The 13,364-nt window shown below is 34.2% G+C and overlaps 1 protein-coding gene across 1 annotated transcript in view; it reads right to left on the reverse strand.

The window, feature by feature from the left end:
- Nucleotides 1–4,726, reverse strand: part of LOC133189383 (endothelin-converting enzyme 2-like) — a 35,596-nt gene extending 30,870 nt beyond the window's left edge. The window contains exon 1 of the mRNA XM_061324763.1: nucleotides 4,638–4,726. Within this exon, the coding sequence (XP_061180747.1) occupies nucleotides 4,638–4,650 (13 nt within the window). The 5' untranslated portion in view covers nucleotides 4,651–4,726. The remainder of the gene's footprint in view (nucleotides 1–4,637) is intronic.
- Nucleotides 4,727–13,364: the final 8,638 nt, after the last annotated feature.

The following is a 13,364-nucleotide window of genomic DNA, read 5'->3' on the forward strand; positions in this document are numbered from 1 at the left end:
TTGTTATGCATCACCTTCACTGTTGTTAAAAAGAAAAAAAAAAAATACTTCTGAGAAAGTCTAACATTGGACTTATGAAACTTATTAACAATAATTTGTTAAAATCATTCGTCTTACCTTTTATAATCAGAACATGTTAAAAGTATATTTAGGAATGTTCATTAATAAATTCACAAATAGTCAAACAAAATTTCAGCACACAAGCTTTGTTGTCAAAAAACATTAACAGGTAACCTGCAGGTAAAATTACAGGTAATTTAAATAATGTGTTTGTGCATTAATGATTAATTGTCCAATGCCCCAAAAATCCAATAACAATCACAGGTTATTTTGCTGCACATAACTTATACAAAAGCTTATAATATTATACTATTTTCACCTACAAATCAAAATCTGGTGAGTACAATTATATAAAGAACCAAATGAAAAAATCTCCATTTAAAGATAATTTTATCTTCTAATTGATTTTTTAACTGTTGAATAATATGAGAGAGGGTCAACACGAAACAAAGGGAGGGACAGGGAGGTGAGAAGATAAGCAGTAAATGTGACCACTTCATTAACTTAACGAAGTGGTCCATCTATACCAGGGACTTAAATACTAAAGTTTGTATATAAAGGTCCCTGTCTATACATAGACTGTGTATGTACATTTATGTACATACAGAGGAAAATAAAACACTTTTGTACATGCAGCCATGAAAAAATGCAGCCATTAATTAAGCTAGTATAATCAGGTACACCAAACATGTATTTACACAGGATATAAAAAGAAATCAAATTTATGGTAGGAATTAAAAATTAAAAAATCAAATTCTTCATTTATTTATCAACTAAAATCTTAAATTGATTATATCGAACATCCTGCTTACCTAGAGAACTGAGGAAAGAGCACTTATGACATTGATTTTTGGATATTAATACGACAGGAGTCAACCAAGCATGTCAGGGAAGAGAATTAAAGTGTGATAGAAAAACACCATCGATATATCAGTCAACATCTGTTCAGTACACCTTCAGAGTTGACACCAGCCTCTATAAGGTCACAATGTGTTCCATCTGTAACCTTCACAGACAGAAAATCTGATACATGTAGAGCTACGTACAGTATATATGTGTTATAATTATTGAATGATCACTGGCAGATTTAGAGGGGGGCCCAGGGGGCACGCCCCCCCCCCCTTTTGTGTCCAAAATATACATAAGATTTAATTAATCATTTTTTTTTGGGGGGGGGGTGGCTGTGGGCCCCTACCCAGACCCCAAACTGGTCGCCCCAACCCCCTTTTCAAGATTCCTTGATCCACCACTGATGATGTACAAGTCTAGCTTTAAGTTACTTTTTCACAACACAGAACAGACATCACTCAGTGATAAATCACCATTTTTCAGTCTTTTTTGTTTTTAAGTTCATCAAATACTCTTTTGTTATACCTTTAAAAACATTTCCCTTATAAAATAAGTCTAGCATTTCCAATGTTTTACTGAGCGGTCAAAAAAATAATATAAGTCCACAGAGTTAGATATGGGACCAGTCCTGTTGATTATAATTTGGACAGCTTACGTCACACTGTGGGCAGGATCAACTTTTTTGCATTCACTGGTGTTTGATAGCTACAGAAATGACTGAATTTAATTAAGCCACGTGCAGTGCGGGTTAACAAAATTTACATCTGACATGGAAGTCAGCACAATTTACTAGTATGTGAAAAAAAGTAGAAGGTACACTATAACCATTAAAACAATACACTTACTTAATGGATTCTCTAGCAGAATGTCTTCTGACCACCCTTCCAGACTTATGGCCTCAGGCAAACAGTTTGGTTCTTGGGTTTGACAAAATGCCTTCAAACCCAGTCTAGGGCTCTCCCACCACTTTTTGGGAATGGGGCCGGGGCCGTAAAGATTGGGAAAATAACAACCTTTTGGGAAATTTTGGGATAACCATTATACTTTAAAATCATGATATATTGGATTTCTGGTCTTTCAAGTTTGCTATCAACTAAATTCCTAACTTTTACAATACAGAGGAATATGAATAGCAAGTTTAGTTATTACATATACCCGACTATACTTTCTTTAATTTTTGGGAGAAATGACTATTGGGAAAATCAACACATCAATTGGGAAAAAGGTACCTTTAACTTTTGAATAGGGAATGGGGCCCCTGAATGGCCCAAATATAGACAATCGAGAGCCCTGCAGTCAAGAAAAATGTATTAATAAGTAATGGATATATGCCGAATACAGTTCTATATGTAAAATTATCAGACTGTTTGAGGCCCGTTAGGGCCGAAAACAGTCTGATAATTTTACATATAGAATTGTATGAGGCATATATCTTACTTAAAACATTGCTATTTAAATGTCCAAAAGTTACCTGGAGGAGTCCGATAATAACACAATGGGAGTTCAGGCATCAATAGTTTTCTACCTGAAACCATCTAATAAGTAGACAAAAGAAAAGAGAAAGTTTTTTTTCTTTAGACAGGAAAACCAGTGAGTGAACTCTTTTGTTTCATTCATTCATTCATTCATTCATTCAATGGCAGTCGTTTGGCTTAGCAGGAACTATGGACAATGGTCAGGTGATGAAGAATTTTTTTTTATGATTCGGAATATTTTTTTTATTAAGTACGTTTGACATTGATACAATGTTGGATGATATCTTCAAAATTCATTTAAAGTAAAAATGCGGATTTTTATCTAAAAATTTGATTGGATGATATAATGAAAATCTAGGGTTTTAAAACTGCGGTCATTGTCGAACAAACCTCGTTAAAAGAAGAGATTCGCAGACTGGTTCTTTATCAGAAATGGATTTAAATTGGCTTATTCACAGTGCTGTATCGAAAACGCTTTGCAAAAAACTGAATGGAAAGTGTTACTTTTGAGGAAGGTTAAAACTCCAGTTTCTTTTTCTTGGATTCGCTATTTTTAACAACTGAATTTCCTCGCGTTCGCTTTCTCTGAATTTGTTCTCCCTAACTTTTTTTTGATTTCTGGGCATATTAAACCTTGATTTCACTCTAGTTGTTGTTTTTAACTACTGTCCGATTTTGTTATCACTGCCGTCCGATAATATATTATTGGACTGGTAATTATTATTATCGGACGGCTACAGGTAAATTTTTAGACTGCAAGAACAAAGGCATGACGTCACAGCAATGTTTTAATTTATCTTAACTACATATTCATTTTTTTTTTTTAATTTTTTTGTGTGTATACGTAACAGGAGAGGAGAAAATTGCAGCGGACCAGACCGGGGTTTGAACCCTGGCCCCATGATCTCTAGTCAGGTGCTCTAGCTACATGTACAGACCTGTTTACCAATATTGTTGTCTCTCAGTATTTTTTATTAGATTTGTCAGTGAGATTTGGCATTTGCCAGTAAGATTTCACTCTCCATCAATTTTTCATATATTGATAGAGAACAACTATATTTCTGATTACCAAAACATGGGTTTCTGTAATTTTTGAAACCACCGCGTTTTGAGAACACGACATCACTGAGTGTTTTAAATCTTTTTCTTTTATTAGCGATTAAAAGGCATCAAACTGAGACAGATCATAACAAAAACTAACTGCTAAAATCCAAAGGAAATGATTTCTGATTTTCGTCTTTATAATAGCAAAACGTGAGACGTATTTTGGACTAAAAATCCATACAAAATACGGCGAAATCTTAAGAGTAAACAGGTCTGTAGCTACTGAGCTATCTCAGGCCACCAGCGATCAAACCTGTCTGACTGCCACATTTGCAACCAGCAACTATGTACTCAGGCCAAGATAAATAAATAGTGTGTTTCCTATTCCAACCTGAGAAAAAATAGGGTAGGTAGGTAGGGAAAACATTTTATTTTAATATTTAACTGGTAAGCACGCTACCATTTTTCCCCAGGGAAATCATGTCGCCGTCAAAACATTTTTGATTAGTGTGTATAGGATATGCATTTTCTGAAACACGGAAGTGATCGAGATTAGGATTTCTAATAGTGAAACTGGAAAAGTTTACTCCTGGAAAGATATCTGCGGATAAATTTTTTAGGGTCGGCTCATATATTTTAGGGTCGGTCAGGGAACCGGAAACACACAATTTATTTATCTAAGCCTCATTTTGAAGTACCTCAAAAAATAATTTTTTTTCCGTAGCTGATTTGATCATCCTCTGGGTGAATCAAAGGAATTTTGCAATGGAGGAGGCTAATTAAGATACATACATGTAATTCATTACAAAGGAAGAGGTCGAGTTAATCATAATGTGATGGATGACATGAAGACTTAAACTCTGGTCTCTGAACTCTATGTAATAACATATACATTGCTGAAAGGGAAGTCTTCAATGTCTTTAAGTCACTCTAAAACTGGGGGGGGGGGGGGGTGTAACAATTTAATGAAGTGAAACATTTTTAAAATGGACCCCTGCCCTTTTACAAATCCTTCGATCTGTCTGTGAGATTTTCTACTACATGTATAACCATATGTTAAGCAATCTGCCTGAAAGTGAGAGATGATCAGATTGAAAGAGGTTACATGAACTGTAACCATTAGTTGGCATTAACTCCGTCATGTAAAATTTTTTTGAACAGCAATAAAGGATAAACGTCCCTCAGCCTATAATAGGTCCCTGGTTTTACCTTTCGAATTCATGTATCCTACATCCAAATTTTCTCAAAGTTGAAATCCATTGCATTCCAACTCTCTACAATGGAGTTTGTGTCATAGAACTTAAAATAACAACATTATTAATCAATGGAAATACCGTCGGCAACCCGGCGTTACCCGCGGTTTTGTTTTGTTTATATATGGAGAATGGATTCCCGAGCGCGACTTCAAAACAAGTTTGTTTTGATTTTCCGTGATCCCTCCATAAGCATATGTTCTTTTTCTACATTTAGAAAAGTTCAATTTAATTTTTAATTTTGAAAGGGAAGGGGGTGTTTGTTTTGGAAAAAAAGAGAACTCATCGAATGATTTTCCGTCCCTAGCATTGGCGGATCCAGAGGAGGTCCGAGGGTTGGGACCCCCCTTTTTTTTGCCAATTAGAGAAAGGAGAGAGAGAGAGAGAACAATTTTTCTGGAATAGATATTGTATGTTTTGAATATGTACATGTAGTTCAAAAGGACCTCAATCTCTGCGCATATCCCCTTCTTATAAATTGAGTCTCACATAATTATTCCCTTTCCTCCATTTACCTTCATTATCTCTTCCATTCAGAGTTTTTATTTATGAGTGAACAGTACAAAATATTCTAGTACATATTTCAATATATGATAAGTAATATGCGAGATTCCATTTGATATCAGACTCCGACATTCTTTGGTTAAATTATAAATAATTATACTATTTTTGGATTATCTCTTATGTAAGTCATCAAAAGATGGGGTAAATTAATTTATTCTTTGTTTTACGCCCTCTGGCGGATATACAGTGTAGAGTTTCAGGAAAATGCAGTCAAAAACTGAAAAAAGCGAACACACAAACACATTTTTTTGTCTCTCGCAAAATTCTCAACAAATTTTCTTGGAAAAACAGTTTTCAGTTGGAATGTGTTTATTTTTATTCGGACTGGGGGATACCTTTTCAAAGAGTTAAGTGACGTAAAACAAATTCATTATTTTCCAGGGCCATATGTTAGCCTGGGTGATTTTTCTCTCCCTGTGTGTGTGTGAATCTATGTTTGAGTGTGTGTGGTGGGTGGTACCACCCTGGAACCCCTTTTCAAAAATCACTGGATCCGCCCCTCCCTAGTTTCTTTTTATTTGTAATTAATTACATGTACATGTTATATGACACAATCTTACAAATTCTGTGCTGAAATCCAGTTTTCTTTCTATATCTACCTGTGAAATAAAATAAAAAAAATATTTGAGTTAGCATATATATAATAAATTCAGAGTTTTATACAATGTAATTTCCGACATTTCAAACTTTTCTCATTTGGTCTGAAGAAATGTTACATCTCCATCTTCGCTAGCCCACTTACATGTACGATCCGCTATGTACACTACTCTCCAACATTGGAGAGTGGAGCTGATCGTATATACCCTTGGCTAGCGAAGATGTAACATCTCAAGCTACGGTCCGGAATCACAGACCTTACCCAGCGTCTCAAGTCACCGTCTGAAGTCTGCATATGCCCACCCAGCGTCGCATACCACGGTCTGGAGTCCACATATACTGTAGCCTTCACCCAGAGTCTCAAGTCAGGGCCAGCAGGCTGCGTAGGACTCTCTCCAGTCAGAATGGAAGAGCCTGGTACATTTTGTCGGTGGTTTCCTCCGATAGAAGAGATGATCAATAACGGTAAAATGACGCATCTCTGGACAGCGCCCACAAACCTTTGCATTGGAATGTCACCGGTGAACGAACATGAAGATAGTTGTGAGGGCACATCTGTCAGTATATTATTCCGTCAACGACTAGCACTGATAATCAAAGTACTGAAAGTACTGAAAGCCGGGCTTTAATATGTTCGAGTGTATTGTCTAATCCTAAATTAGTACATATTAGAAAATCTTTCTTTCTGACCATTGATATTTAACAGGTAGAGTTTGTATGATTATGATTAACAATAACCCATCTACCAATAATTTACGGTCCAGAATCCAACGTTAAGACCCCAGGATAGGACTTGGTGATATTTTTCATGAAAATACATTTATACCTTTCTAAACATTTAGCTCACAATGGTTATGCATGGTAACAGTGCACTTTGAGTGGTTTTGCTGATTCATACAGGCACTTATATAGTATCGGAGGAGCTAGGGGTGTCACCATTTTTCAAACATAAACCTTTACAATGGACAATGTACATTGAAAGGTTGATTGACTCTTCGCAATCAAATTTAAATTGGAACTTTCATCTCACTCTTCGTTATATAAACCAGGTATTTATCACGAGCGACGAACAGATTTACTAAAAGCAAATTGGATATAGTCTAATTTTAATTAGATTGTACCATCATTTTATTGTAGCATATTAAAAGTACGGTAATTTGGTAATGAATTAATGAAATTCGAAATGTGAAAGTAAGTTGTAGCCCACCCCTACTCCTTCTCCAACGGAATAGGATTTTCGGGTTTGGACAATTCTCCTTTTTTCTGATAATGATACTACATGCCTGTATTAATCAGAAAAGAAATATTCTTTATTTTTGGTCCTCTAGGAAACCAGCTGCACGAAAATTATAATTATCTAATCTTTATGACATGAATATGAGTCTAGTTCTAGTTCCAGGTTCGGCCATAATGGTCATTGCCTGAGAAAATCATGATGTATTCAGGTCTTTATGGCTCGTACATAGATGGCTCTTCATTCTGAACAGGAAGTTTTGAAGCAAAGACTAACCAACTTTTTTTGAAAAATTATTATATGTGTTGTACTTAGATAAAGACTAATGAACATTTTTATATGTTGTTTTCTTTTAATTATATATTAACATAAACGAATTTTATTTCCGAGCACCCTTGAGAGCTTGCATGTGTTTTAAGACCTTTTTTTGGAATGCGCGCGCACGCTCAATATACTGTAAAGCGCTTTGGGAGCACATGCGAGATGAATCCAAGGTGAGAAGTCTCGAACAAAATTTTCACATTCAAAACATACCATTGACTTTTCACTAAAAATTTGATCTGAATTTGTAAGCATAAAAATTTTCGACGCTAAATTGATTGTTAAATGGGTATAAATAATTTATATATTATACATAAACATATTCACATGAAATTTCTATCTTAAAGTTTACATTTTTATTTAATTATATTCCATGCTTCACAGAAAATAAATCTTTATCCCAGTCCTTTAAATTAATACTATTAAATTAAAATATTAACCAAATGGAATCGCATTGTTTATTTCATATTATGAAAGAAAACAAATAGTTTTGAACTTCATTTACATCACCTTTACACAAGATCTTAGCCGCTCGCGTGGCGCAGTGGTAAGAGCGTCTGCTCTAGAGTCGCGAAGTAAGGGGTTCGAATCCCACTGTGGGACGTGGAGACCGGTCCTTCCGTTGAGACCGTATAAACCGAGGTCCCGTGTCGCAATAGGTGCTTGCACGAAAAAGATCCCTCACTGCTCAATGGCCATAAGTGCCGAGTATAGGACAAAATTTGGAGCTCTCCACCGGCAAGTGGTAGTGTCTCCATATGAGTGAAAAAATTCTCGAGAGGGACGTTAAACAACATACAAACAAACAAATACAAGATCTTAACCATCATAAGGATTTTTTTTTCGAAATTATTTATTAGAAAGGAGAAAGTTATTTTAATTGCATTCAGGGTTATCGAAGTAATACCGTATTTTCAAACCCTTTTCTTTAAACGCATTCAAATTTTAACTTATTTATTTGAGTAGTAATATATTGAAAACACTACAGCATTACCAGTATTACAACTGTAAGATTAATCTTCATGAATATTTACATACATACATCATTAGGCTAAAAAAAAAATTGTTTGTTTCCGGTTATACCCGACTGACCTCCTACACATTTTTTTTTTTCGGAAAATTACGAGTATCCGTAACTGTCTCTTTGTTTTACGAATTCGTAATGGCGGCGCACTTGTTTGCTGCAAGTAGTCGGTGTTCGCTGTTATTTTATGCCGTTAATATAATCATAAAATCATCATCTTTTTGCAATTATTTTGAAAGGAAAAATTTAATAAATTGTCTCCTGTTAAGCCGTTTTCACAAGATCAACCCTGAAAATATCAGCAGAAATTAACACGGTATCGTACCAAATTACATCTGATAAATGACCACCGATGTTTTTAAAATTCATTATTACATTAAATTTCTTGCCATTCAAGACACCTTAATGCTATACTGATCTTAAAAAAACAATTACAGATATCACGACATTGTCAGTGAGCTTACTGTTTATACATGCATCACGGACGTAAATTCAGACTAATTATACTATAATATCAGTAAACGAACAAAAAATGTCATACAATTTTTTTTAATTCTACCAATAACATATGGCTAGTGAGGAGAATATATAAGTCATTTGTTTTATTTAATGTCACTAATTTAAACATTTAAGGTCACTAATTTTAACTTTTAAGAAAACAATTAATTTTTTACAAAAAATGTTTGTCTGTCAATTGCCAAACTTTTTTTTAAAAGAATGTTGAACCATATGGTTTGCTGATTTTTCTTTAGATATATTTGAATTAGAAATTTATTTAAAAAAATTATATTCATATTGGTTTAATAATTTATGTAATTCATAGTTAAAGAAATGCACATATTTTTAGAGATATTCTTAAAGTTTCAAACAAACAGTACTTTTATCGCCGACTAGATACACCAGATACACCATGTACAATTGTCAGGCGACCTAATTCAGGCATAACGCACATTAATTAATTCTTTAAACTCCAATTTACTTATCTATTTATTTGCTGAAAGACAAAACAGAGAATATAACCACTCACATAACATCGATGAAAACGATATGAAATATAGGCAACCTGTCGAAAAGCCCGCGCTTATTGAAAATAGTTCGCTTACAATATGCATTCAGTAGCGTATGTGCACAAATTGTTATATCACGATTACCCTAATAAAGTAAATATCTAATTCCTCTTTCAATTTAATTCTCAAACAAAAATATTGATCAATTAACAATTCCGTAGATTGAGATGTAAAAAATATTTGTTTAAGTATCGTCTTTCAATGTGACTATTTTGTTTATCGGAAGCGTCTGCTTTGACGCTGTTAGGCTTTTTGTTTACTTTTCTGAACATGTGCTATTTATAGTAAGGCAGTCGATCACGATGCCTACAGCCAGGACTTTGCTTTCAGCAAAGCCCGGCTAAAAATGCATGTTACTAAGTTTTTAATATTATAAACAAACTCCCATCACCAGTATCACACAGTTTTTATCCAGAAATTTTCGTAGTTTTCAAAAAGATCCCGTATTATCTCAGTTTGTATTTACGAGAAAATTATCTGGTAGCTACGAGAAACAAGATAAGTCTGTGAAACACTGATGCTCCCGTATGGCAGCTTATGGCGACGGTTAATTTCTCAAATGCGTGTCTTTCTCCAAGGTCAAGGTCAAGGACTTGTGTCATTGAATACATACTTGAAATATGAAAGCCCAAGGACTAACCTTTAAAAGTTATGACCAAGATTAAACTTTTTGGAAATGTGGGTCAAACTCCAAGGTCAAGAGGTAATAATTAATGGTACCTAGGGGAAGGTCTTGTTGTAAGAAATATACTAGTGAAATATAAAAGCCCTATCACCAACTGTTCATAAGATATGGCCATGGTTAAAGCTTTCCAAGAGTAGGTCAAACTCAAAGTCAATAGGTCGAAATTTCTGGTATCCAAAGAAAGGTCTTGTCACAAGGAATATACCTGTGAAATATGAAAACCTTAGTGTTATCTGTTCAAAAGTTATGGCCTAGGTAAGTGGCTCAATCGCTAAGGTCAAGGTCAAGAAGCCAAAAACATTTCTACCCATTGGAAGGTCTTGTTACAATGAATACACATAGCACCAACTGTTCAAAAGTTATGGCCAAGGTTAAAAGTTTTTTTATTGAAAGTGGATAAAACTCCAAAGTCAACGGATAAAAAATAGTGGTTCCTAGGGTAATGTCTTGTTATAAGAAATATACAAGTGAACTAACACCAACTGTTGAATAGTTATGGCCGTGGTTAAAGCTTTTTCAAAGTAGGTCAAACTCCAAAGTCAAAAAGTCAAAATTGCTGGCATCCAAAGCAGGGCTTTGACACAAGGAATACACCTGTGAAATATGAAAACCTTATTATTATCTGTTCAAAAGGAATGGCCTAGGTTAAAGTTTTTTGAAAGTGGGTCAAACTGTAATGGTCAAGGTCAAGAGGTCAAACATATTTATAAGCATTGGAAGGTCTTGTCAGAATGAATATACATAGCACCAACTGTTGGTAATTTTTTGCAAAAGGATTCAAACATCAATGCCAAGATGTCAAATTTGTTGGTACCCGAAGAAAGGTCTTGTCACAAGGAATTCACCTGTGAAAAAGTCATAGACTCTCCCACTCAACATTTATGGGCAAGATTAAAGTTTTTGTGGACAACTAGACAAACAGCTAGACTAATAAACAGGACAAAAAGTATATTATACCCCCGAATCTTCCATTACGGGGCCTTAAAAATTGTAAGTACGAGATAATATATGACTAATTATTACATATTTATTTCTAGACATGTACCAAAAATTGTTCTTTTTATTTCCCCCGTAATTGAAGATTCGGGGGTGTTAAGATTTTGCCCTGTCCGTCCGTCTCTCTGTTTATTTATTTGTCCCCAAAAACTTTAACGTTGCCATAACTTTTGATTGGTTGGAGCTATTGGTTTCATATTTCACGTGTATTCCTTGTGACAAGACCTTCCTTTGGGTACCAATAAATTTGACATCTTGACCTTGACTTGGAGTTTTATCCTCTTTTACATAAATTTACCTGACTTTATCCTTGGCCATCACTTTTGAACAGTTGATCCTATGGCTTTCGTTTTTCACATGCGTCACCTTTTTACATTGACCTTATAGTTTGATCCACTTTTAAAAAAAACTTTAACCTTGGTCATAAACTCTTAACAGTGTTTAATAGGGCTTTCAAACATAAGAGGTATATTTCTTGTGTTAAGACCTTCCTTTAGATTCCAACAACTTTGACCCTTTGACCTTGACCCTGGAGTTTGGCATACTTTTGAAAAACTTTAACCTTGGCCATAGCTTTTGAGCAGTTGGTTCTAAGGTTTTATATTTGAATAACTATCTATTTCTTTTGGAAAGGTCTTCCCCTACGTTCCATTTATTTTAACCTTTTTGAACTTAATCTTGGTTTGATCCACTTAAAAAAAATAACTTTACCATATGCATAACTTATGAATGGTTGGTGCTTGGGCTTTCATATTTACTAGGTATATCCAATTACACAAGGTCTTTCTTTAAGTACCAACATTTTTGATCTCTTGACCTTGGAGTTTAACTTGCATCAGTTGTATGTGAGAAACTTTAACCTTTTCCATAAGTTGACACAGGGAAGCATCAGTGTTTCACTAGCACATCTTGTTGAATGCTGTTTTAAGTTTTATATATGTACACATTTTTCAAGAAGGAAGTTATTCTGATATGACTTCCGCTGGCGAATAAAACGGGGCGTGGGGACGAGTGTGCTTTTTGACATACACAAAATCTTAATACCCTCATTTAAGAATCTCGTATTAATGTTATGCATGGCTTCATTCTCATTTTGTTTCCTTATTGCCTCAACTAAATATGCCATGAGTTTAACTTTCACTAAATAAAACCTATGAATATTATTTCCTTTTGATACCAATAATTGATACCTGATCGACTAACGGATTGCTTCCTGGGGAACACACTTTCTAATGTTTCACACCTCAGGGAAGAGAATTAAAGTGTGATAGAAACACACCATCAATATATCGGTCATCATCTGTACACCTTCAGAGTTTACACCAGCCTCTATAAGGTCACAATGTGTTCCATCTGTAACCTTCACAGACGGAAAATCTGATACATGTAGAGCTGCAGTATATATGTGTTATAATTATTGAATGATGTACAAGTCTAGCTTAACGTTAATTACATTTTTCACAACACAGACCAGACATCACTCAGTAATAAATCACCATTTTCAGTCTTTTTTTGTAAGTTCATCAAATTCTCTTTAAAAAAAGCTAAGTGCACGAAGCATAAAAAAAACGACCTCTTCTCAAAAACTAATGTTATGTTTATTATAGATAATGTAGAATTTTCGATTTTCATAACCGTTTTCCTTTTTTCAATATCTATTATACTTTTTGAAAAATAGATATTGCAATATGGCAGTGTTTTGATAGAAAAATGCAATAGGAACGTCGTTTTTTTGTAATGTAATGTCACGTCAAAGAGCGATAGAAATGACTTAAAGTTTGCAATCACAGTGTACAATGTAGCAATATACGAATTTAAGACTTGAAATTGAATAATTGGAGATAGATATTTATTTAATCAACATCATTTAATTAAGAACCATAATTTAAAAAGGCAGATAAAAGTGTTTATATAATATACCAGTCAATTCTGACTAGATAGAATTGAAAAAAATCTTTTCAATGGAAAATGACTTCAACTGCGGTATTTTTAGATCAATGGAATAGTAAATATTTGAGCTTTTAAAAATCTATATCTAAATAAATCATCATAGAAAAAAACAGTCAACGGAAGTTGAAAGGATGTATTTCCTAAACATTTGAAATAATAAATTGAACATCTCATCGTTTTCGTTCATGTAAAAGAGAAACTGAAAGGAATTTCGTAAAATATTAAATAGATATTTCGTAAGATAT

This window comes from Saccostrea echinata, unplaced genomic scaffold (genome assembly GCF_033153115.1).
Source record: "Saccostrea echinata isolate AGI-Se365-2 ecotype Australia unplaced genomic scaffold, CSIRO_AGI_Sech_v1 ptg000018l, whole genome shotgun sequence".
Taxonomy (NCBI): Eukaryota; Metazoa; Mollusca; class Bivalvia; order Ostreida; family Ostreidae; genus Saccostrea; species Saccostrea echinata.